This window comes from Eublepharis macularius, chromosome 4 (assembly GCF_028583425.1).
Source record: "Eublepharis macularius isolate TG4126 chromosome 4, MPM_Emac_v1.0, whole genome shotgun sequence".
In the NCBI taxonomy this organism is placed as follows: Eukaryota; Metazoa; Chordata; class Lepidosauria; order Squamata; family Eublepharidae; genus Eublepharis; species Eublepharis macularius.
This window is the reverse complement of record NC_072793.1, coordinates 24,365,326-24,389,540: the sequence shown is the minus strand read 5'-3', so window position 1 is coordinate 24,389,540 and position 24,215 is coordinate 24,365,326. Positions and strand designations below refer to the sequence as shown.

At 43.7% G+C, this 24,215-nt stretch overlaps 1 protein-coding gene across 3 annotated transcripts in view; it reads left to right on the top strand.

Annotated features, from left to right (window-relative positions):
- Positions 1–24,215, top strand: part of RPTOR (regulatory associated protein of MTOR complex 1) — a 525,720-nt gene that overhangs the window by 348,923 nt on the left and 152,582 nt on the right. For all 3 annotated transcript variants that reach the window (XM_054976818.1, XM_054976816.1, XM_054976815.1), the window contains exons 12-13: positions 17,027–17,110; positions 18,001–18,111. In XM_054976818.1, coding sequence (XP_054832793.1) covers positions 17,027–17,110; positions 18,001–18,111 — 195 coding nt within the window. The remainder of the gene's footprint in view (positions 1–17,026; positions 17,111–18,000; positions 18,112–24,215) is intronic.

Genomic DNA, 24,215 nt, shown 5'->3' with positions numbered 1-24,215 from the left:
TAACTGAGGGACTAGCACGCCTCCTCCTGGTCATGTGATGTTTTTGGTGGGAAAGCACCAAAGGGTGGAGGGGTGTTCCTAGTCTTCTAGAAAGCTCTGGAAATGTTCTCCATGGCTGGCCTGTGTGTGTGTAGCCCTAATGGATGCCTGCACAGAAGACCACTCAATGAACAACCGTTACAGGTAAGTGCACCCATTTTCCAGATTTTCTCCCTGGCTCAAATAGTTCAAGATGGACCATGGCAGAGCCTCTTATTTGCCCAAAATTACCTTTTCTAGTCTTAGAATGGCTTTAACTTCTCAGAGGTTTCAAACCATGCCCTCAGCCATTCTAGATGGTCATTACACACAAATACCATTTGATGCCTATTTCTGTATTTGTGGAGCTTCAATCCTTGAAGACCTTCCATACTATATTTCCGACCTGGATCAACGTATCTCTTATAGAGTAGCACAGTTTGTCCTGGGAGCTAAGAAAATCAGGGCTCGAACTGTGCTTAATGGTTGAGATGCCTGTAATTATGTATAACGAAGATGATCATGTGTTTTAATGTATCCTTATGTGTTTTTAACATCATCGTTTTATCATTTGGTGTTCATGTTTTGCTTATATGTTTTGTTTGCTTGACTGTGATGTCCTTTGGCAGCATGCAATAAATATTCTGGTTCTGGTTCATATGGGCAAAAAACTATTTCAAGTAATCAGATACCAGGTTGTGTGGAGCTTAGAGGGATTGTGTTCAGAAGCAAACCAGAAGCTTTTAAGACCGGCAAGATAACGTGCACCTGTCAGTAGCTTTGCTGCCACGTTTTGAACCAGCTGAAATTTCCAAACAGACTTCAAAGACAGCTTCAGATAGTGTGTATTATAGTAGTAGAAGCTGGATGTAATTAATGGATGGATAACCATGGCCAAACCAGACTTCTTGAGGAAAGTCTATACCTGATACTCATTGAAGCTGGGGAGATGTGACCATCTGAAGCCCCTGTGACCATCTGAAGCCCTGGATCTAACAGCAAGCCCAAATGGTTCACTTGCTCCTTAATACAGCCCCATCCAGAGTAGACCAGCTCCTCTACCAACCAACATCTTTTTAATGGTTACTTTTTATGACCTTCTATCCTAAGGGCTTTGTGGCAATCAGCCCCAAAGTTCTGCTTGTCTCCAGGATTCTGAACCAATCCTGGGGGATCTGCCTGCAACCAAACCCCAGAGAGTGGCCAGCCAGTCACAGTCCCAGGAGCTCCACTGGATGGGAAGGGGGGGAGCCACTTCAATTTCAAAAGGAAGGTTTGATGCATTTCCCTTTGGATAGGGATCTCACAGCTCTGGATAAGAGCATAAGCTGAGTTAGGCATTTTCCTTTGGGCTTTTTTAGTTAGGATTTGGGGGACAGGGGTAGGAAACTTGTTTCAGGAATTAAACAAGCACCTGTAAAGGGCCCATCCAAAATCTTAACATTTCTGATATTGGTGCTGAGGCCAGGTCCTCTGAAAGTTTGAAAGAGTGGCCTAGTACTTGAGTAGAAGCCTGTCAGCTGTAGTAAAGGGGTTACAAAGGGATCTTACATGCTGAGGTGCCATGCCTGGGGGGGAAGCATCCATTTCTCCACTCAGCATTTGTTAATTTAGGGTCCGATTCAACCAGTTAACTCCCAGTGTGGAAAAAGCATAACCTCCAGGGAGCAGAATAGTGAGCCAGTTGTACCTTTGTTCTTACTGTTTATTACTCACAAAACCCTTAACTGTTTCTATAATTTATTTTCTGTAAATAAGTCTTTGGTGGTGGTACTGTTCCATTTATGTGGTATCTGTCCAGTCAAAATAGCTGTGGGAAAGGAGTTTCTAATCACCTCTCTATCACATTATTAGGGTCACACAAATAAAAGCCCTTTAGGGAACACAAAGTTGCATTCCACCATCGAGCCACCACTCACTTGAGCACCTTTGCACCAAAAGGGTATATTTAGCAACTGACTGATAGTCTGCTGGGTCCAAGATGGTTTTCTTAAGGAGAGCTCTCACAAAAACTTCCTTCTAAAACCAGGGCTTTTTTTCAGCTGGAATGCGGTGGAATGGAGTTCCAGAACCTCTTGAAAATGGTCACATGACTGGTGGCCCCGCCCCTTGATCTCCAGACAGAGGGGAGTTTAGATTGCCCACCGTGCCGCTCACCATTGTCATAACATATGTCCAGAGTTTGCCCTTTACTGCCCTTTGGTCCTCCTTCATTTGCACTTTGCCAGACCACTCCATTACCTTGGTTCTTCAATAAACCAAGGAGCATGGTGGGCTGTTGTAGGACATCTAGGAGTGATCATGTCCACTATTTGGTTATCTCAGGGTTCCAGAAATTGATCAGAACATTGTCAGAAGTGTTCTGAAATTCCCCAACAGGAATCCATCTGGATCCAGTCTCTGAGGCTGACCATCTTAATGGATCCCCCATCACTGCAGATATTTCAAATTTTTGTAAGCCTAAAGTGCACCATCTAATGGATGATGATAAACTGTTTTTCTCTATTCCTGAACTATGCTGATTTTTGCCAACTGTAAAAAAAAGAGAGCATGTGGCCTGCTATATGTATAGAGGCTAAAATAGTCTGTGACAGCGCCATAGTTGTCATAGCAGCTATGAGGATGATTCTCTGCATGGATGCTGAAATCTACAAGGACTTTAAAACCATAGACACTTCAGTCTCCAGTTCAGAATCAGTCTTGTAGCTCAGGTATAAAAATATAGGCAATGGGGGGCAGGAAGTATACTAACAAAATCCACAGTCTGTGGCTGATTCCACACATGTTGGATAATGCACTTTCAATGCACTTTATCGTTTGAGGTGGATTTTTTGTTCTGCACAAAAAAAAAATCCGTTCCAAATGATCTGTAAAGAGGATTGGAAGTGCATTATCCAACGTATGTGGAATCACTCTGTGTTATATCCCAAATGCTAGGTAAATACCCTATGAACTGGAGCTGACAAAATAGAGAGAATAAAAATAGTCAGGTAGACTTCAGGTATTCCCTCTCAAAGGCAGTTGAGTCTAAGCTAATATCCCACTGAGAACCTGGAGGACAAAGTTGTGAGCAATCAATTCCTGCAGTTTCATCTAGCCAGGTCAACTTCATCCTTCAGGATCAAATCCTGGATGACGGATGGCTTCCCAGAGGCGATCCTGGCAATAATCCCCAGCACTAACCGATCTGAGGATTTCTTGACATAGCTATTCCTATTTGATTTGTTTTTAAATGTTCTGGCCCATTTGACTGAGAAAAGAGCTAGAAAGAGACACAGGCACAATTTTGCTGAGTTTCTTCCCCTTTATCGAGCTAATCCCTGCTGCTAATTTTTCCTATTCTACCACTTATGGCACCAAACTACCCATTCTCAGTGCTAAAATAAGACCCTTGTTAACTACCCTATACATAAGGTCTGTCTGTCTAGCTCAGCATTGCCTACTCTGACTAGCAACAGATCTGCAGGATCTCAAACAGAGGAGGGTCTTTCCTGTTTCCTGAGATTGTTTAAGTGGAGGTACTAGACATAAAGTGCGTGTTTTACCTCTAAGCCACAGCCCTTCACCTAAGACATGTATCTCTGTATATCACTTTGTTTGTATTAAATAGATAGTTCTTTAAACTGTACCATTTTAGGAGAAGAACCTGGGGACCAGGAAACTGAATGATGTCCCGTGTCATGTCTAGAGATGGGCACGAACCAAAAAACCCCCGAACCATATGGTTCGTGGTTTGTCAAATTTCACGAACCACGAACTTTCACAAACCTGCCCTGGTTCACGAACCATTTCATTTGGTTCGTGAAAACGTCACATGGAGGTCAGAAATCCATCACTTCTGGGCCAGCAGAAGTTCACTTTCAGGTCAGCAAAAGGTCTGCAGGAAGTCCATCCCCTATTGCCTAGGAAACTGATTGATTGGCACCAGGCTGTCTGCAGTGACGAACCAAAAAACAAATTAACCAGCCTAAAGGTTCGTGGCGGTTCGTCAGAAATGGGATCTGATGAACCGTGGTTCGCGAACCACGAACCGGCCTGGTTCATGCTTAATTTTGGATCGTATTTCAGTTCGTGCCCATCTCTAGTCATGTCCAGGATCAGGGGACAATTCTCAGCAGGCAAGAATGCAAAGCTGTTCTTAAAATGTCAGGCTATCTAGTGGTTTCTCTTTCTCTGATGTTACTACTTTTTCAAGTCAAGAAACACAGGTATGCCAAGTAAATATGAGAAACAGGTAATTTACATGCAAAATATATGCAGTCAACATCTAGAAAAAGTAATGCGATCTTAGTTTTGAAAAATGGATGCATCGGTTATTTGTCCTTATATTTAATATCTATTAAATGACTGTAATCTACCCTGTAATTAATCTACATTTCCCTGTACTACCAAAACCAGCATTTTCATCATTACTGCAGTATCACATACCCTGGAAAACCACACACCTATGCTAGGAATCTAAGCAGTTTCCCAATAATAAATCATCATAATTCTGACAAAAAGCTCACCTAATTTTCTACAAGTTTCTGAGAACCTTTAGCCACTTTGTTGGGGGGGGGGGAAGTTGGAGATAGGCACAGGCTTCTCCTGCTAAGAGAACTGGGTTTGTATTTTTTTTTAAACCTATCCAAGGGCATCCATTTTTTTCCCTTATAATGGGAAAGGACTCTCATTCCCATTTAGATCCACTGTCTTGTATCATGCCTGACAATACCATCAATCTCTGCGAGACTGAATCTTCATTTTGTAGAATCTCTGAAGCCTGGGTGATCATGTTGGGGGAGGGGGTGATAGATGAGCTATTTATCTCTGACAAATGGGAACAGGCAGGTTTCTTATCTGGCATCAGGTCTGTTGAATGGCTTTACACCAGAGGGCTGCTCTCATAATTAATTTTGCAAAAGTATTAAGATACCTACCTACTCATGGAGAGAAGTGACTCGGCCAGTGCAAAAGGTAGCACGGAGGTGAGGATGCAGTAGGGGAATCCAGTTCATACTGTTTCATCAGATTTGAATCATTATGTGATTAATTAAGTCTGGCAAAGTGTGTGGATGTTTCAGGCCCTGAAGGATCCTAAGCATATTGAAGCTAAAGAAGAGAGAGAGAGAGAAACAGACTTGCTAGGTTTTTCTTTCTTCTTGTGTTGCTCTTTCTGGAGGAAAGGTGAATTTGTGTGCCTAAAGTGGCAGGCATTTATGCCAGGTTGTGCTAGCCATAGGAAAAGAGTCTGTCTGTAAATGGCCTTTTATTGACTTTTTAAAAACTTCACTCCCTTGAGAATCTCTGCTCTCTTGGGAAAGACCTGACAGAAGCAGATTCCAGAGGGTAGAGAGGAAGAAAACCACTTCACAAAAGAGAAATATTGACCATTTTGCAACATGCCTGAGCTGCAGATTTTTAATCTTTGGTGAAGCATTTTCCTTCCAGACTGTGTCTGGTGCTGCTTGATAGGATTAGTAGATGCCCTGTGGTGGCAAAACCCAATTACAGATGCAAAGGAAGCGTTCGTTTCATCCACTGCTGCCTTTTAATAATACCACTGTCTGCTATTTGACTTACGGTATCTTTGAATTTTAAGGCAAAATCTCCATTAATTTATCCATTCCTGCCTTGGGTGGGAGGTCTGATGTTTGCCTGCCTGCCCGCCTGCCTGCCTGCCTGTCTCACCTCCACTTGTCTTTTCTGTGTGTGTGCCCCTCTGGTTTTGAAAGCTACTTTTGTTCTTATCAAATAGGAATTGAAGTTAGTAGATATCAACTGAAAAGTTTGCTTTACTTTTACATCTAGCAAAGCCTGATTGATTTCTAGTGTTTCCTTCTGTACTCAGAAATAAAGTACTGCCTCTGCAGTATCCATTTTTTAAAAAGATGTAATCTTATATCCATTTCCAACAGCAAATGGAGAGTGCAAGAGAGTATTGCTTTTATTGTTTTCTGCTTTATGACTGCCAGACACTTCTTGATGAGTGCTGGACAGGAATGGAGGGAAGGGATGTTTCTTTTTTAAAAAATTACCCTGTTTCAGTCATTTTGGGGAAGTACTGATAAATTGGAAAAATGTGTTCAGCCATTTAGAGTGAAACCAAGAAGTATTTCCTCACTCTGATTTGGCTTTGGGATGTCATCACCAAGTCTGCTTAGTTGTGTACAGGGCTTTTTTTCTGGGGAAAGAGGTGGTGGAATTCAGTGGGTTGCCCTTGGAGAAAATGGTCACATGGCTGGTGGCCCTGCCCCCTGTTCTCCAGACAGAGGGGAGTTGAGATTGCCCTCTGCACCGCTGAGCGGCGTAGAGGGCAATCTAAACTCCCCTCTGTCTGGAGATCAGGGGGCAGGGCCACCAGCCATGTGACCATTTTCAAGAGGTTCCAGAACTCCGTTCCACTGCTTTCCAGCTGAAAAAAAGCCCTGGTTGTGTAGCATTTTCGGGAAGCCTGTACAGAGTAGGTTCTTCCTCCTCTCCCTCTGATTTGAAATTGGTTGTTGGTTGGCATGATGTCATCATACAGCCTGTATTGTCACTGGCTGGCTGGGAATGACCAGGATTGGAAATTGGAGAACCTATAAAAGGCCAGCTGCATGCAAAAGGGGGTGGGTAAGTGTAGGGTTCTCAGGTCCCTATACCCTCCTGGCAAGGGGGGGGGCTTGGGACTTACCTGTTTTGATCTCCTTGTGTGCATGCTTTGTGCGTGCACACTTCCAAAAAGGCATGATGATGTCATCTCCGGGAAGTGACTTCATCACGCTGACCATGGGCATGCTCCCACACTTTGTGCGGGGCTTATTCTGGCCCATTTGGCCAGATGTCATAGTGCTCCACTGGAAGCATGCCTGGTGCACACTTTCCTGGGTTGCCCGCCAGTGGTGGGCAATCTTCCAGAGGTTTCCCACCTCCTGCTGATTGCCAGCAATCAATGGGCAACAGGGAAACCTCCAGGAGATTGCCCCCAGTGGCAGGCAGCTGGAACCCTAGGAAAGGGGAGGAGAAGAAGAAAGCAGCAGTATGTGGGGAGGAGTTCATGAAACTTCGCCCCCCCCCCAGACTCTCCTTTTACCCTGAGGATAGTTTAGGTGGGTAGCCATGTTGGTCTGCAATAGAACAGCAGGATTTGAGTCCAGTGCTCTCAGGAATCAGAGCTCTCTTCATTTCGTGTCTAAAGAAAGGAACTCTGACTGTCGAAAACTTACACTCTGAAAGTCTTGTTGGTCTCTAAGGTGCCCCTGGACTCAGATCCGGCTGTCCTTTTACCCTGAAACCGTTTATGGGTGAAAAATTCCCTGCAGCTCTTGTGTTGAGGCCTTTTTCAAGTCTATTGGAATTAGCTAAAATAAATACTTGGATTGTACTTGATGGGATTGCAGAACAGAATTATACTATGTAAGACACCATCCATTCCTAAATATGTAGCTCTCAAAGGTACACATAAATGGTTCTGAAAAGCATTTTAGTGTAAGTGAAGTCTCATTACCTTTAATCTCCCCACTCTTGTACTGCCTGACCCAATTTTGTTGTGTCTCCAGGCTAGTCTGCTCATCTGCTCCTAGAATGATGTATGCAGGGCCGGATCGAGGGGGGGCAGGAGGGGTAGTCTGCCCCTGGCGCCACCAAGGAGGGGGCGCCAGGTGCAGCTGCCAACCACCAGGAGCACGCAGGTGGCAGCACGGGCAGCCTCCCACTCCCCCGCGCTGCCTTTTGCCTGCCCCGCAGGACAAGGGGTGGCCTGCTTGCCGCACTCCCCCTGTCCTGCAGGGCAGGCAAAAGGCAGCGTGGGGGGCTGGGAGGCCGCCCACACCATTCGCCTGCCCCACAGCCACCCCCTGTCCTGCAGGGCAGGCGGATGGCGCGGGCGGCTCCCCAGCCCCCCGCGCTGCCTCCGCCAACTCAGTGGCACGTCGGGGCACCTGGCTTGCCACACAGGCAGCACACTCCGCCCTGTGTGATGACGTCACGAAAGTGACGTCATCATGCAGTGCCGGGAGCGCAAGCGCACTGCGCGCACACAAGGACCCGGATGTACGGCCCTTGATGTATGCATAAAGCAAGAAGGTGCATTTCTTAGATAATGCCAATTTGAAATTTAATAGATTATGCCAGTTTTGAAATAAATAAAAACCTGATCTCAGTACATATTCATGCCCATAGTATGCATTTGCCAAGCATGTGCGATCTTCTGCAATCCATTTTGAAGAAAACTTGTTTTTTAAGCCTGCCTCTCTGTTCGAAACAGTTATATAAATTCTTATGGAAATTGCAGAGCACTAGTATGTGATATATTATGTGGAGCATCTTGAGCCTAGGACTCTCCCTGCTGTCCTGTTTCCCTCAACCCCAAAGTATCTGCTCATATGTTCTGCCTTTGCAACTTACCCCGGCTTTATTCTGATCCTTTTCAATCTGGTTTTTTGCCCATTCTGCTCTACTTGCAGAGGTTTCCCGTGACTCTTAATCTTCATTCTTTCAGCATCTCTAGGATCATCCTGCTTGTATCTATCACTGAAACCTCTGTTCATGCTCTGGTTATCTCCTGCTAGATTTTAATCTATGTCATTCATATTGCCTTATTTTCGGCCCTTCAGTCCATTCAGAGCCCCCCATTTACTAGCTGCTGGTGCCATACTGTGTATGTGAAAGAATTATAAAGTGAAGTTATTGAGCAGATTGACTAAAATATGAAGCCTTTTACAAACTTTTTATCCTTGCCAGAGGTCAGGAAGGTGCCCTGTATAACACTGGGCTGGATCCCACGGGTGTTTCTGCCCACAGAAGTGGGGGACAGTGATTTTTGCAGATTGCTCTCTAGTAGCCTGTCTACCAGGAGCAGCATTTTGGGGTCTGCAACAAGATGGGGGAGGCGAGAGCGTTTTGTTTGCAGAAATCATCTGTGACAGTTTCTTCTAAATAGAAAAATTATGCAAAATAATCTTACAGAAAACTCTGGGAGAGCATGACATTGTGGCCCTAGCGAATGAATTAATGGAACTCATTTACAAAATTTTTAAGCATTGCCTGAATGTACGGTCTCATCCTACATAACTAAAAATTAATCCTTATTTCATGATTTAAAAAATCTTTGGGCTATAATGGATAGAAAGCTATCTTTAGATCGATTTTCCTTCCAAAAGCATTTATCAAACAAAATCTGATTTAAATAAAAATCCGATTTAAATTTTTAAAAATTTGATTTTCAATTTTTAAAAAAAAATAATTGATTTTTCTCCACCCTGGTTTGCATTTACAGTGAGCTTACTACTAAAAGAGAAGATCAGTAAGATGACAGTCCAATGATACTTATTGCCACTTTAAAGTTATAGAGATATACAATACGAATGATAATAATTGCAGGCAATGTTGTGAGTGCAATATATTCATTTAATTACTTTACTTTACTTTACTTTACTTTACTTTACTTTACTTTACTTTACTTATACCCCACCTTTTTCCCCAATGGGGACCCAAAGTGGCTCACATCATTCTCCTCTCATCTAACACATTGCTTTACATCTATGGTAGCACTGCCCTATGGCTCAAGAATTCAGGAGAACACCAGCAAGAAAAATTGCTGGAAGTACATAATGGTGCTGTGGTTTCCAGAATTTTTTTCTTTTGAGCTATGTTGCAGAGCTCTCAAAACAGGACCAGGTGATAATTCAGAATATGATAACTGCAGCACGATCGGTTTCTGCAAGGTATTGGACGAGAAGGCAGCAGGCTTGTTATTTTTGTTTGCTTTTTCGCTAGCTGATTTTTTGTTTGGTTAGTGTTTGTGTAATTGTCTCGGTATGTTTGATTTTTTTATTTTATAAAATTCTTAATTAAAAAAAGAGAAAGTGGCAGGCAAAGATTAGAGAACTATATATATTAGTTAACTTACAGCCCTGCAGGAGAACCAGGATGCAACACCGCCAGATATATACTGGAAACTGTTGCTGAAATGAGGTATGTTTAGCAAGTTAACCAGTTTGAGTTACTAATTAGACCCTGGGCTTTGCTTCAGGCATTTTGACTCAGCTGCCACCAGATATTTTACATTTCAGTAAATTGTATCTGCATGGGGAAGATGATGAAAGGAGGATGTATTTTGAGCAAGAAAGCTGACCCCCCCCTCCCCTCCTTCTCTCTGGTTGCATGGCACTTACCTACATGATCTGTATCTCCTTCTCTTATAGTGTAATTAGGTGTGCCATTCCCCTGCCCGGGGCAGGGGTCCCCTGCTCCCCCCTCCCCCTGCACTCACTTACTTGGCCAGCGGGGGGGGCACGCTCCTCAGGGTGCCCCCCCTCTGGGCAGCATGGTACTCCCCCAGGCGGCGTGGCATGCTCCCACACCCACAGCACCCGTTTTGGGCCAGAACACGCCCTGCAGCAGGCAGATCCAGCCCCTTTCTGACCGGGAGAGCACTCCCAAGCCACCCTTTGATCCACACGATGATGTTACTTCCTGGAAGTGACATCATCATGCAAGCCAGAAGCATGCACACTGTGCACATGCACAATACAAGGACCCGGGGCACAGCAAAGTAGGTGCCAGGCTCCCAATCTCCCGCCAGGGGAGTCAAGGGACCTGGCAACCCTAAGTGTAATCCTAAGAGGGTTACACCCTTCTAAGTCCACTGCAGTCACTGGGTTTAGATCTGTACTTAGGATAGCACTGTCAGTTCTGTAACATTGCAACTAGACATGCAAGCAGGATTTTGGATTTCCATACCCAAGGACATATGTAATTATTTGTAAATATTTATTTCTTATGATATACTTCTGTATAACTCTTTCAGCCTATCCTTATGGTAGGCAATCAAATTTACTGCCTCAAAAATGGATCAAAAGTAGTTCTGCTTGCCCCAACTTTGAAAAAAACGAGGTTATTGGGGAGGAGATGCAGAGAAGGGCAAATGAAACAATGGATTTGAGCACCTTATCTAAAATAAAAGGTTTGTGAAACAGGCTTTTTAATTTATGAAAAATGGAAGGAGGAGATATAATAAAAGTTATGAAATTATTAATCATGTGGAGAGAGTTTATAGTTATAGATAATTCTCACCATAATAGAACTCAGAGTTATCCAACGTAATTGATTGCCAGTCGGTTCAGGCTAAATGCAATGCATAACTAACGGAATTTGTAGCGCAAAGTGAGGCGATGCTCATTAGCTTCGATGGGTTTTAAAAAGCATTACACACATTTGTGGAGGAGAAATCTTTCCGTGGCTATTAGCAGTGAGAGTCAACGAATTGAATACCTCTTAAGAATGATGCTGCCTTTCAAAACGAGTGCCGCAAACAAATAGGATAGCGATTCCCATCATGCCTTTTGTCATTTATTTATTTTGATTTAGATAGTTTTACCCCATTTTTTTATCCCCAGTGGGGACCCAAAGCAGCTTACAACAGCATCCCTTTGAGGTGGGTGAGGGTGAGAGACCGTGACTGGCCCAAGGTCACCCAAGCAAGCTTCTTTGGCGAGAGTTAGGATTCAGACCTGGTTCTCACAGATCCTAGTCCAGAACTGTTGTACGTTTTTAAAGCGTGGTTGCCCTCTGTTAGAAATAGAGCACTAGACTAGATAGTTTTGTGGCATGATCCAACCAAAAAAAATCTAATTTGTTCAGTACATTTTTATTCTGCCCTTCCTCCAAGAAGGTCAGGGCAGCATATATATTGGTTTTTCTTGCCTTCTGCTGTACCCTCACCAGCAGGCTACGCTGAAAGAGGGCGCCATAAGGCTCATTCGTGTGACTTTGGGCCAGTCACTTGGGGCCTTTGCTCATGAGACTTCCATATCTTAGTCTAGAACACTGCACCACTATACCACAGTGACTTGAATTATTTTCATTCTTTCCACATGTGCTTGGCCACTGACAGTTTCCTTTGTTACCATTCTCATTTTCAGTTTATAACTGTGAGGCCCCTCCCTCACTGGCGCCCTCTCCTGACAGCCTGCCATCCTACCAGCTCTCCAGGCAGGTGCCCTCCGGCCTCAGATGGGCAGGGAAGGGGGTTGCACCACCTTGTTCCTTCTCCTGCCCTGGGAGTAGCAGCACGCTCCAGCTGTCTCTCCCTGCAAAATCCTCCTCGGCCTTCACAGGAACCTGAATTTAAAGGCCTCCCCTGGCCCCACCTCCCTGGCTCTGCCCCCAATCGCCACTCAGTCTCCCTGACTGGCCCTGCTCCCAGCCTATCTGATAGGAGGGCTGTACAACACCTAGCGCAAAAGTGCTAAACAAATGCTGAATGATAATTTTCAACATCTTGTTTTGTCTCGTTTACCAGTATTTGTTTTTAAGATAGCAGTTTTTGTCTCATGTCAAATTACAATTTAGTCTGATGTCCTAGAATATAACCAGTGTAACCAGCCCTCTTATGCCCTTTGCCAATGCCCTAGAGTAGACTGTTAAGATGTACTGGTAAGAGATCCATTTATTCCTTAATGCACCTTATATTTTATTTTATATTCCTGGCCCTGCACTCTATATTATAAGCACTAAGAATAATAATCTCAGGGGAAAGGTATGGGAGGCAGAAAGAATGTCAATAGTAAACAAAGTGTAAGAACATTGTGACAAAAAAGAGGGACAAATCCAGTTTTTGTTATTCAGAATGGAAATGCAATTGATTTAAAACCACAGATTACACATTGCAGTGCAAAATTTTAATTCTATTAAAATGATTACAAGAGAGAGAAGGCACAGCCTGATAATATTTCACACCCAGCTAAATGTGATCCTGTAGAGCAGTCAGTTCATTAACATAGTTGGACGTGGCTTTAATGAGTTTGTATTAAATGACTAATGTGTGACATCTTCTTGCATTCCTTTCACTCTAATCTCTTGGCATCCGTTTGCCAGGGAAAGCAAAAGCTGATTACTGCTTCCAAGTATTTCTTGCTGTTCTTTATATTTTTGGACTGGAGATTTAATTCTCACCTTAATCTCTCCTCTTTTCCCCCGCGCCATCGTACCACATACTTTTTCCTTGGTGTTATCCAGGGCTTTTTTTCAGGGGGAATGTGGGGGAACAGAGTTCCAGAACCTCTTGAAAATGGTCACATGGCTTGTGGCCCCACCCCCTGATCTCCAGACAGAGGGGAGTTGAGATTGCCCGCCGCACTGCTGGAGTGGCGCGGAGGGCAATCTAAACTCCCCTCTGTCTGGAGATCAGGGGGCAGGGACACCAGCCATGTGACCATTTCCTCTGAGGGCAACCCACTGAGTTCCACCACCTCTTTTCCCAGAAAAAAAACCCTGGTGTTATCTAAACCATTTCGTATTAGAACAGGGGTCCCTGTGGTCCCTTTTGAGACTGTGGGCACCTTTGGAACTCTGACAGAGGGTGGTTGGTGCAAGCTCAAAATGGCTGCTGGAAGAGGCGGAGCCAACCACAAACCACATACTTACTAATATTTAATAACTTAAATAAATAATGTATAAGAAATTAACACATTAAAACATAGTTCTTGTTATATTGTATACTCTTAGCAATTCTTTACTTTACTTTATTTGGTATTTAGCCCACCCTCCCCGCAAGCGGGCTCAGGTCGGGGTACAACATTAATAAAATGCATAATTATATAAATACAATTAAAATCATATCATAAAATCATAACTCAGATGGCCTATTGCACATTCCTGCCCTCAAATACAAAGAGGGAGACACCCAGACAGACAGGATGTCATTGGATAGGAGAAGTCGACGGGAGGCTCAATGATGGTCCTAATACTGGCCTCAACCATATGCCCAGCAGAACATCTCTGTCTTTCAGGCCCTCCGAAATGATACTAGATCTTGGCGAGCCCGAGTGTCTTCAGACAGAGAGTTCCACCAGGTTGGGGCCAGGACCAAAAAGGCCCTGGCCCTGGTTGAGGCCAAACAAGCCTCCCTGGGGCCAGAGATCACCAGCAAGTTCTTATCTGCTGGTTCATATCAAACCTCACACTGCCATGGAAGCTTGCTGGGTGACCTTGAGCCAGTCACACACACTCAGCCTAACCTACCTCACAGGGCTGTTGTAAGTATAAAATGGAAAGAAGTATATAAGCCACATTGGATCCTCTCTAGGGAGAAATGTGGGGCATAAATTAAGTAAAATAGAATTTAAAAGCATATAATGGCAATGAGTACAAGTAGAACTGCGAAGAGCAATTCTGAGAAGAAAAAGAAGAAGGGGGGAGGGAGAAAATCAGATCAAGGAATGCTACCAGAGAGCACTGACATGGGACGAACAGAACAGGAGCCTTCATCGAGCAAGAAAGCTCTAGGGATGGGGGTCGATCCTGGAGAGAAGTTCACCACAGCCAGGGAAAATCCCAGACACAGGGCCAGTAATCCTTCACTTGCAGCCTTAGTAGCTGTATAGACAGCAATAGCTGTCCACTTTCCATTCCTCCGAAAGGCCACCCCCCCCCTCTTCACTGCTTTCCAGTTCCCTCTCATCTCCATTTATGGACTCCTGAAAATGCAACATCTTTCCTTGATCAAGCATTTTGCTTTCATCCGTGAGGAAATAAAACCTGCTCCCCCTTTTGCCATATGGTTCAGTTATATTGCTCCATCATGCCTTGCCTGCCATCATAAAGGATCCAGCCATGCTGCCTTCCACTAACATCGAGCAGCGAGCTTAAACAAAACACTGCCTAAACCCACCTGCTGCAGTTGCTGGAAGGATGAATTATTTCTTTCTCTGCAACTCTCAACTTTAAATGATGCAGCAGCTTTGTTACTGGTGTGAGCACTCCATTGCATGTGTTTGCCATTCATTCCCTCTTTTGGGGTGCTCTGGTCTTTGCCTTTGGCTCCTAACTTTTAAAGTGGATCAGGATGTTTTTCCTCTCCCTTCCCCCCCCTTTCCTCCCTGCCACTTAAGTCTCTGGAATCGGGTCATTTTGCACTCACTCCTCCCAGCACCAAGAAACAGCCCAGCCCAGCGGTCCTGTGATCTCAGTGCAGGCAGGTAGAGTGAAACATATGCAGCAATAGATCCAGAGGAGTTAACCGTGTTAGTCTGTAGTAGCAAAATAGCAAACAGTCTAGTAGCACCTTTAAGACTAACCAACTTAGCAAAGCTGTGATTCTCGAAAGCTTATGCTACAATAAAGTTGGTTAGTCTTAAAGGTGCTACTGGACTGTTTGCTATATGCAGCGAGGAATGCAGAGCCTCTCCTTCTTGAGCAACCAATTAAAATGCATGACCAGCCCTTCAGCGTTCCAAATCAGAATGCCGAGTATCTCCTTGAGCTTCCAGAGGCCCCCTTTGAGCCTGTGCACAAGGTACCCTTTCTTGCCTTAAAGAGATGGTCGAAACAATTAGCCCTGCTGGGCACATCTCCACCTGGCCCACCACTTCATGAAAATGCTTAGTGGGCACCAGAAAAGGTGTAGGACGCCCACTGGCTACATGTTGGGGACCCCTGTATTAGAACATCACATCTCTGTAGCTGAAAAGCATATATTGGAAACTGCTCCCTTCTAATGAGTGATGCTCCTTCATTCAGTATGCACACCCCACCACACCGCCATCTTCGGGAAGGTATAGTAAGAATAAAAGTGGATTGATTATTTCTGTATTGATTTTGCCCATAGGATGGTGACTGCAACTTGCTATGATTAATGGGTGCCAGCATTCCAGTACTGATGTAATTTGCTGGATTTACTTTCTGTCTGTCCTTGTTAATTCTTTGGTAGCACCAATGGACACCTGTAAATAAGGGGCATTGCTAGACTGTGGAGGAGGCTGGCTTACCTTCAGTGGGGTGGCACTTTGGTTAGCTAGCTGTTGATGATGATGATGATGATGACCTTCAATTTATATACTGCTTTACAAACATAACAATCCCCATAACAATCACCCTGTTAGGTGGGTGGGGCTGAGAGAGCTCCAAGAAGCTGTGACTGAATCAAGGTCACCCAGCTGGCTTCAGGTGGAGGAGTGAGGAATCAAACCTGGCTCTCCAGATTAGAGTCCTGCCGCTCTTAATCACTACGCCAAACTGGCTCTCAGCCTCTCACTGATGTGGCAGTGCCTGTGTTCAAACTGTAATGTTACTGTTCTCCCATCCCTGGGAGCCTTTCTTCAGCCTTCCCCATTCACCCCTAGAAGGTGACCCAAGTTAAGTAGAGACTTGGCCTGACTGAGTTGTTGGCATTGTTTAGAAACTGACTTTGTGTTGCAGAAGCAGGTATAGGTTCAAAGGAGTGGTCTTGTTTGGAAGCTCAGATCTCACCTTTGTCTTGTATTCAGTTGGTGGCGTCAGACAAGCAGTTTGTCTCCACTGTAGTCCGCTTGCATGTGACCAGTCAAATGCCTCTAGGAAGCCTGCAAGCAGGGCACGAGGCAACAGTGTCCCCTTGTTGTTTGCCTTCATTACCTGGTATTCAGAGAGAGAGAGAGAGTAGGATGTGTAAGGTTTTCTCCCAGGCTTTGTGTCGTGTTCCCCATCTCTAACATAGATAAATGTTTTCTGTAATAAAATCTCCCACATGCTTGATTTCTTGATTATTTAATCTCTCTCATATGTGATTTGCCCTATCTTCCACGGTTTGGCTCACATTTCTGAATTATCCTCTGTACATAAAAAAAATGTCCTACTTTCCTATTGTGGAACGGTTGTAGCCTGAACATAGTCATTCTCTGTTTTCCATAGTAAATTTTCTTTAAATGGCTGATCTATGTCAATGCTTATTTTAACTAAGCGGCTTATTCAGCTAAGCTGCACTAGGCAACTGCTCTGGGCAGCCACCTGGCAGGCCCACTCTGTTTCCAAAACTGGCAAGTGGTTATCATCACCAGCCTTGTTTATCTCAGCCTGCACAGCCCTTCTGTGCCGGGGGGGGGGGGGATCAGCATCGTCATCCTCCCCTGATGGAATACCAGACAGCTACCAGGTTTGAGATATAGCCCCTTAGCCCCTGAGATGCTCCGTCACAGATGGTGGTAAAGAAAGATGGAGGCGCTAAAGTTCCAACTCTGCGTGCTAACACCTGTTCCCCTTCCCCCCCCCCCATCTCTTGTTCTTGCAGGTGCTCCTAAGCCAGGTGCATCGACTGCGAGCTCTAGATTTGCTGGGCCGGTTTTTGGACCTCGGTCCCTGGGCTGTCAGTTTGGTGGGTATATATTGTATACATGCAGGATGTGAAATAGATTGTCCCTTGAGTTCATAGCAATAGCGGCTATCTGTCAGCCGTCGGATGACCTTAAGGTCATCGTAAATCAGGCTGCCAGAGCCTCAGCAGGTGATCGAAGTGAATGGGAATCCTTTTTGTATGTGGTACATATTAGCTGAAGACAGCAGTCCCAACCTTGTTTGGACTCTCCAATTCTGCCTGCAGCTGAGTGCAGTGATAATAAGGAAGGTGATGTGAATGCTCAGATTCCTTCTTGCGGTATGTCGAGTTTATTGAACAAGCTGCTTGGGTAAAATGAGAATAAAAAACTAGATCAACTCCAAGCTGTTGTGAATTTTACCCATACTTCAGGCATAGTCTACAAGAGCAGGAGTCACCTTAGAGGAGAAAGGACATGTTCCTTTTTAACTATTTATGGTTGAATGCACACGCAGTTAAAGAGTAGCAGTTTATTTTTAAGATGAAAAGTTCAAACAAATTAAAGTGCGAAGCAAAGAATGGAACACTATTTTCCTTGTAGGTATCTAATGAAAAGCTTGATGACTGAACTTTTGCACCTGTTTGTGAGTGCAAGAGGTCTCAAATGAGGAGTATAAAAGAAAGCAGAGCATCAGTGTACTGAGTAAAAATTGATACTCGTAAGCTGTGATTTTGGGCAGGCCAAAATATTTTTGAAAGTACCAGGTAACATCTAGGTATTAAATCAACCTGAAATGCGCACGCAAGGCTCGTCCGTAGTATTGCCATTCTCCTGTCATGCATTCTTCATTATATTGAAGTGCGGGGATGGATAAGAGATAACATAAGTCGATCTGTTTGCACTCTACAAATATGAAGTTTATGTTCTGTTCTCTATTTTCTTCCCTCAGGCTTTGTCTGTTGGCATTTTCCCCTACGTGTTAAAGCTCCTTCAGAGTTCTGCTCGAGAGCTGAGACCTCTTCTCGTCTTCATCTGGGCCAAAATTCTTGCAGTGGACAGTGTGAGTAACCATATTAATATGGTGGGGGGCAGGGCTTTTTTTCAGCTGGAACGCAGTGGAAGGGAGTTCCAGAACCTCTTGAAAATGGTCACATGGCTGGTGGCCCCGCCCCCGGATCTCCAGACAGAGGGGAGTTTAGATTGCCCTCCACGCCATGGCAGAGGGCAATCTAAACTCCCCTCTGTCTGGAGATCCGGGGGCGGGGCCACCAGCCATGTGACCATTTTCTCCGAGGGCAGCCCACTGAGTTCCACCACCTCTTTTCCCAGAAAAAAAGCCCTAGTGGGGGGGTGTAAAATATGTTTCAAATCCTGTCTCCTTTATCTCAGTATTATTGTATATGATAGCTTGTTCGCTTGTTTGTGCTTGGTGAAGATACTTCCCATGGTGACTGAACTGCATCCATGAGAAAGTTGGGGTTTTCTTGCAAATCTTGCAGAATCAAGCTCAGACATCTATCTGATAGGTTTCTGTGTGCCTTGGCCTCTCTTTCCCTCCCTTTTTCATTCCCTTTCTCTTTCTGTCTCACCGTCTCTCATTTGATGATGTCTCCTCTTTCCTGTTGATTTAAAATTATTTTCAAACTTCTATAGAAAAACGAGAGTGGCAAATTACAGTTCTTGTGAACTGTCAGAAGTTGGATTTAATAAGCAAGGGGTAGTTTTCTATCCCATCATCTTCAATACTGGTGTGAAATCCTCAGTGATGGTGACACCAGTCCTCTGTAAACATTTTTTGCACAAAATATCTAGTATCTTATAGTTGCTATCACAAAGCATTTAAGATGGAGTCACTTTCGTTTTATTCCTCATTCATACTGAACTCCAGCATCAAAGGAGAAAGTATCAGGGTCCAAGTTCTTTACTGGAGCAGTCAGTTTAGTAGTAGTAGTAATAACAACAACAACAACAACAACAACATTCGATTTATATACCACCCTTCAGGACAACTTAATGCCCACTCAGAGCGGTTTACAAAGTATGTCATTATTATCCCCACAACAACAAACACCCTGTGAGGTAGTAGGAAAGTATTTCATCACACATGCTGAGATTTGTGCCTTAAATTAATATGCAAGACATGCTAAACACCATGTGACGCTTAAGGTCTCACTATGAAGTGCAGGGGCTCAGCACCTCATTCCCTTGTGAATACCTAGAAACTTCTTTTTCTGGTCTAATCTGATCAGACAGCCCTCACATGTGAAGATTTTTTCATGTTTTCTTTATGTAACTCTGCCAGTGTTTCACTCCATACCTGCATATATATTGGCTTGATTTGGTGTAGTGGTTAAGAACGGCGGGACTCTAATCTGGAGAACCAGGTTTGATTCCCCACTCCTCCACCTGAAGCCAGCTGGGTGACCTTGGGTCAGCCACAGTTCTTCCAGAGCTCTCTCAGCCCCATCCACTTCACAGGGTGTTTGTTGTGGGGATAATAATAACATACTTTGTAAACCGCTCTGAGTGAGTGTTAAGTATATAAATAGAATGTTGTTGTTGTTGTTGTTGTTGTTGTTGTGCACTTTACAGACAATAGCCATGTGAATATGCAACATTAAGAATGTAAAAAGAGCCTCTGCTGGATAAGGCTATCTAGTCTGACATCCTGTTTAACACAGTGACCAACACTTTGTCCTAGAGGACCAACAGACAAGGTTGGTGGCTAACAATGGGAAGGTTGGAATGAGAGAGAAGAGAAAGAGGATTCTGAGGTAACTGCCCTCTGGATTTAAGGCTGTCCGTGCCCCCGCTCTCTGGTCCCTTCTTTTCTTTGTTAAAACCCCAGTCACCCACAGTCAGTAAAAAGGGAGGACAGAAGCTTAAACTAGTTGGTAGTGTGTAAAGCTTTGTGCTCTCTAAAGGGCTCTCATTTGAGACTCTACTAGAATAATGTACTTAACTGTGAGGTAAGTATAAATTTACCTCACTTGGGAAGGCAATGGCAAACCACCCCGTAACAAAAAGTCTGCCAAGAAAATGCTGTGATGCAACGTCTCCCCATGGGTCAGTAATGACTCGGTGCTTGCACACCTTAAGTATAAACCCCTCTTCATAGCTATTTTGACTAGACAGACAAGACACAGGTGTAATGAACAACAAAGATTTGTTTACAGAAAATAAGGTGTAAAACAAGGTAAAGGTTTTGTGTGGAATTCTTCAGTCTAGAATGTACAACTGGCTCTCAGCTTCACTCTCCAGAAATTACTGTTTTTCCCAATAAGAGTTAACACATTGAATCTGAGCCTCTCTTAACATGCACATATACTGAGAGGAAATTTGATTCCCCTTTCCCCAGACAGATTATCTCAAAGGTGTAGGACTATCAGTCTCTGGTTCTGAGAAACCGCCCAGGTAGATTTGATACTTCTGGCTTTTACCAATGGGCTTATGTATCACCTAAATATAAGCTTTCTTCCCTAAGCTTACCTAAATCCTACCTAAAAGTCAAATAAAAATCCTGGATCAACTAATGTTCTTATCCCCTGTACGAGGGGAAAAGTTTCTCCTTCCCCTTTTTAAACTGGCTCACCACCTCCCAACCAGTAGAGTTCCATGGGCTCTGACTTGCTGACAATCACTTGGATTTTGATAAGGCCAAAATCCCAAGGACTGGAGGATAGGTAAAAGCCAAAGTCTTCCCCTCCCCTGTGGTTGCCTTCTAACATTGGTATTAAGGTTTACTGCCTCAGCATATGGAGGTTCACTGTAGTCTCCGTAGCTAGTATCCATTGACGAGACTATCCTACATGGATCTGTCTAAACCCTATTTAAAGCCATTCATGCTAGTGGCTATCGCTACATTTGCTGACAGTGAATTCCATAATTCAGTTACTCACTAAGAAGTGTTTCCTTCTTTTCCCATCATGAATCTGTTGCCCATTGAGTTCTGTTATTCTGAGGAAGAGAGAAAAGCTCTCTTGTGGCACCTTGCCCCAGTGGCAAGGTGCCACAACCCCTTAATCATCTGGGTTACCCTGTTCTATATTTTTTCCAGCTCTGCAATTTCATTTTTGACGTATAGTGGCTAGAACTAGAATTTGGTACACAACACTGTGGAGGGGCACATGTCTGTGGAATTGTTATTCAGGATACAGGAAATGTTCACTGCTTTAAAAATAATTCTAGATATAGCCTTGTAGATTAGAGTGGCAAAAGACAAGCTTTAGTTTGCAAGAGATGTAAATCCCTTACACTTCATTTTATACCTTATATTATGTGTAACTGGTATAGAGCAGGGTCTCTGGGATTCTAAAATAGAAAGCCCTGCCCACCTTACTACATGCTTTTTATTGCTATTGGATATATATATAGGGCACAGAGACATTTGTGCTTTTACGTTCCGAGTTTTGCTGGATTGATTATGGATGTGGAAAATCAGTGGGTGGATGTGGGACTATATTGCAAAGGAAAGCATGAGTGTTGTTGCAAACTTCCCTGCCTATTAGGGATGCACTATATGGATGATAATGCCAGACCCTTTCTTTGTTAGTTGCTGAGTTGGTAACAGGCCTGTGGTTGTGGGGCAGTGTAATATAAATAGCATAGATGTAGTATTTGTATTAATGGTAGAAATCCCAAATTCAGTACATGGTAGATCTCCCTAATTCTCTCTCAAAGCATTAAAAACATGAAATATAGTACTGAAAGGAGATGTGGGCGTACGAGAGACGGGGAAAGGACACCGTTCAGTGTGTGACAATCCAACAGCAATCGTCCCATAAAGTGTGGGTTCTGATGAGAGCATTCCTTGCCTGATTATGGCTTTCTAGAGCTAGTTGGTTTGTACGATTTATGTCAGAGAGTGATGACTGCGGGGGAATGTCCTGTGAATATAAGTGAAAGTATTATCCCAGCTGCTGTAGGCAGTCATGAGAAGCTGTTGTTCATTGTGTTGACTGAAAGATAGATGGGGTGATTAATTGTTCAGCTACAGTGAATCACATCTGTTGAAAAGTGCAGCAGGAAAAAAAGGGAGAGAGTAGAAGAGGAGAGGGGAACTACAAATGTATTTCTCCATTCAATATCCTCTTGATGTGTGCGTTTTTAGTAGTAGTGGGTTGTTGAATAGAACTGTCGGACCAAAGCAGTGTTGCACAGCATGTCTTTATTTTCAAATACTTGCTGTTTTGGGCTCAGCAAATGGTCTTGGGAACACCTGTGGCTGCAGAGTTGGCTGAAGCTTGGATGGGAGACCATAGGGAATCCCATGCAAGAACGAGATATAAGTATAATAAACTTAGTTTGAAAAAAGTAAATCCAGTTCAACATTTCATTGTCTCTCCTTCAGTGTCAACTGTCTCATGCTCTTTCTCAGTGCACACATTGTGATGTAACTTCGTTAGCAGAAGAAGTGATCTCTGAATTAAGGTTCTTCTCATTGTTTACTCAATAGTTTCATCTAGTTGGACCAGTGCGGACTCAAAACAGCCTGTGTGTACTCATCCTTTCTGAAAGGTTTTCTCTTACGTACATCCAAGGCAAGGCGAATCTATTGCTTTTTATGACTTTGTCTTCAGAATGAACAAAGAAACTGAAGATCAGAGAGAGGAGTGGGAGGATGCTAGAAGTACACATTTGTACTCACAAAACATGTACTATATCGGAAAGCTTGGTTTCAGGGAGTCTTTAGTTAGTAGCTCTTTCAGTGAAACATCATTCTATTTCGTCATGCAGGCTGAACCAGTTTCCAAGAAGTGTGTCTTTAAACAAAGCTATGTATGCCTACTTTGTGTTGATGTTTTTCATTTCTTGTAAACATTTCTGTGACTGAGGATATTTGGCCTAATCCTCTTGCTTGGTAAAACAGTACTCACAGTCAATTTTATTTATCAAAGTTCCTTGGCTAGCACCCATCTCAGCACACAGAGTGGAAGCAGAGGTGGCAGAGGCCGTTTTCACACTACTAACCTGCTTTCGTAACGTTGCGAAACGTCGCGCAAAAAAAGTGGAAGATAGCATCTTCTCGCGAGAGTTTTGCGCGACATCGCGCAAAACTCTCGCAAGAAGACGCTATCTTCCGCATTTTTTGCGCAACGTTTCGCAACGTTACAGAAGCAGGTTAGTAGTATGAAAACGGGCAGAGAATCAGTAAAGGCCAATGGTTCACCTGTTCTTGAAACATTGGGGAGATTATGGCAATGTGCTGGCAAAGCTTAAATAGGCCTATGATTTCCCTTGGAACAGCGAGCTAGGAAGGTGCTTAATAAATTTTGTTGGAACTTTTACTGTTACAGGATTTACAGAGAATATTCATAAACCCTGAAAAATCTGGAAGCTGGTGGGAGGTAGGGTTGCCAGCCTCCAGGTAGTGGCTGGAGATCTCCCAGAATTACAACTGGTCTCCAGGCCACAGAGATCAGTTCACCTGGAGAAAATGGCTACTTTGGCGGGTGGACTGTATGGAATTATGCCATGCCAAGGTCCTTTCCCTCCCCAAATCCGACTTTCTCCAAGGTTTCTCCAGGTTTCACTCCCCAGATCTCCAGGAATTTCCCAACTTGGAGCTGTCAACCCTAGTGGGAGGAGAAGGCTGTCTCCCATGACAGATAAACATAGGATATATCAAAAGCCTTTGTTAAGGGAACTTAGGTCAATCAGCCTATATTAACATAAAGTATGGAATTTTGGGGGAATGCTTCCTAAAGTTCCTAGCAGTATTCACTTCACTTAGACTGTAAATAACCTAGTGAGGCATCTAAAAACTTTTGATAATGAGTCATTGGGATAAGTTACAGTTGTGTGTGTGTGTGTGTGTGTGTGTGTGTGTGTGTGTGTGTGTGTGTGTGTGTGTGTGTTAGTATTGCATTGCTTTGGGTGTGGAATTGGGGAGAGAGATTGCCAGGTACACAGTGGTCAACTAGAATGTTAGGGTAATTGGAGTAAAAAACTGGGATCCAATTCTCCTTGTTAAAAAAAGAAAAGGAAAAAAAAAGACCTCCTTATTGTTGCTGTTAAATATACTAAAAAGTGAAAGGGAGTTGCAACATACACTGAAACAGATAGGTACAGGCAAAAATGTATGTTAAGATATATAGGGCTTCTCAGGGGTCATTTTGTAGAAAAAGAGCTGCAGGAACTCATTAGCATAACTCATTAGCATAT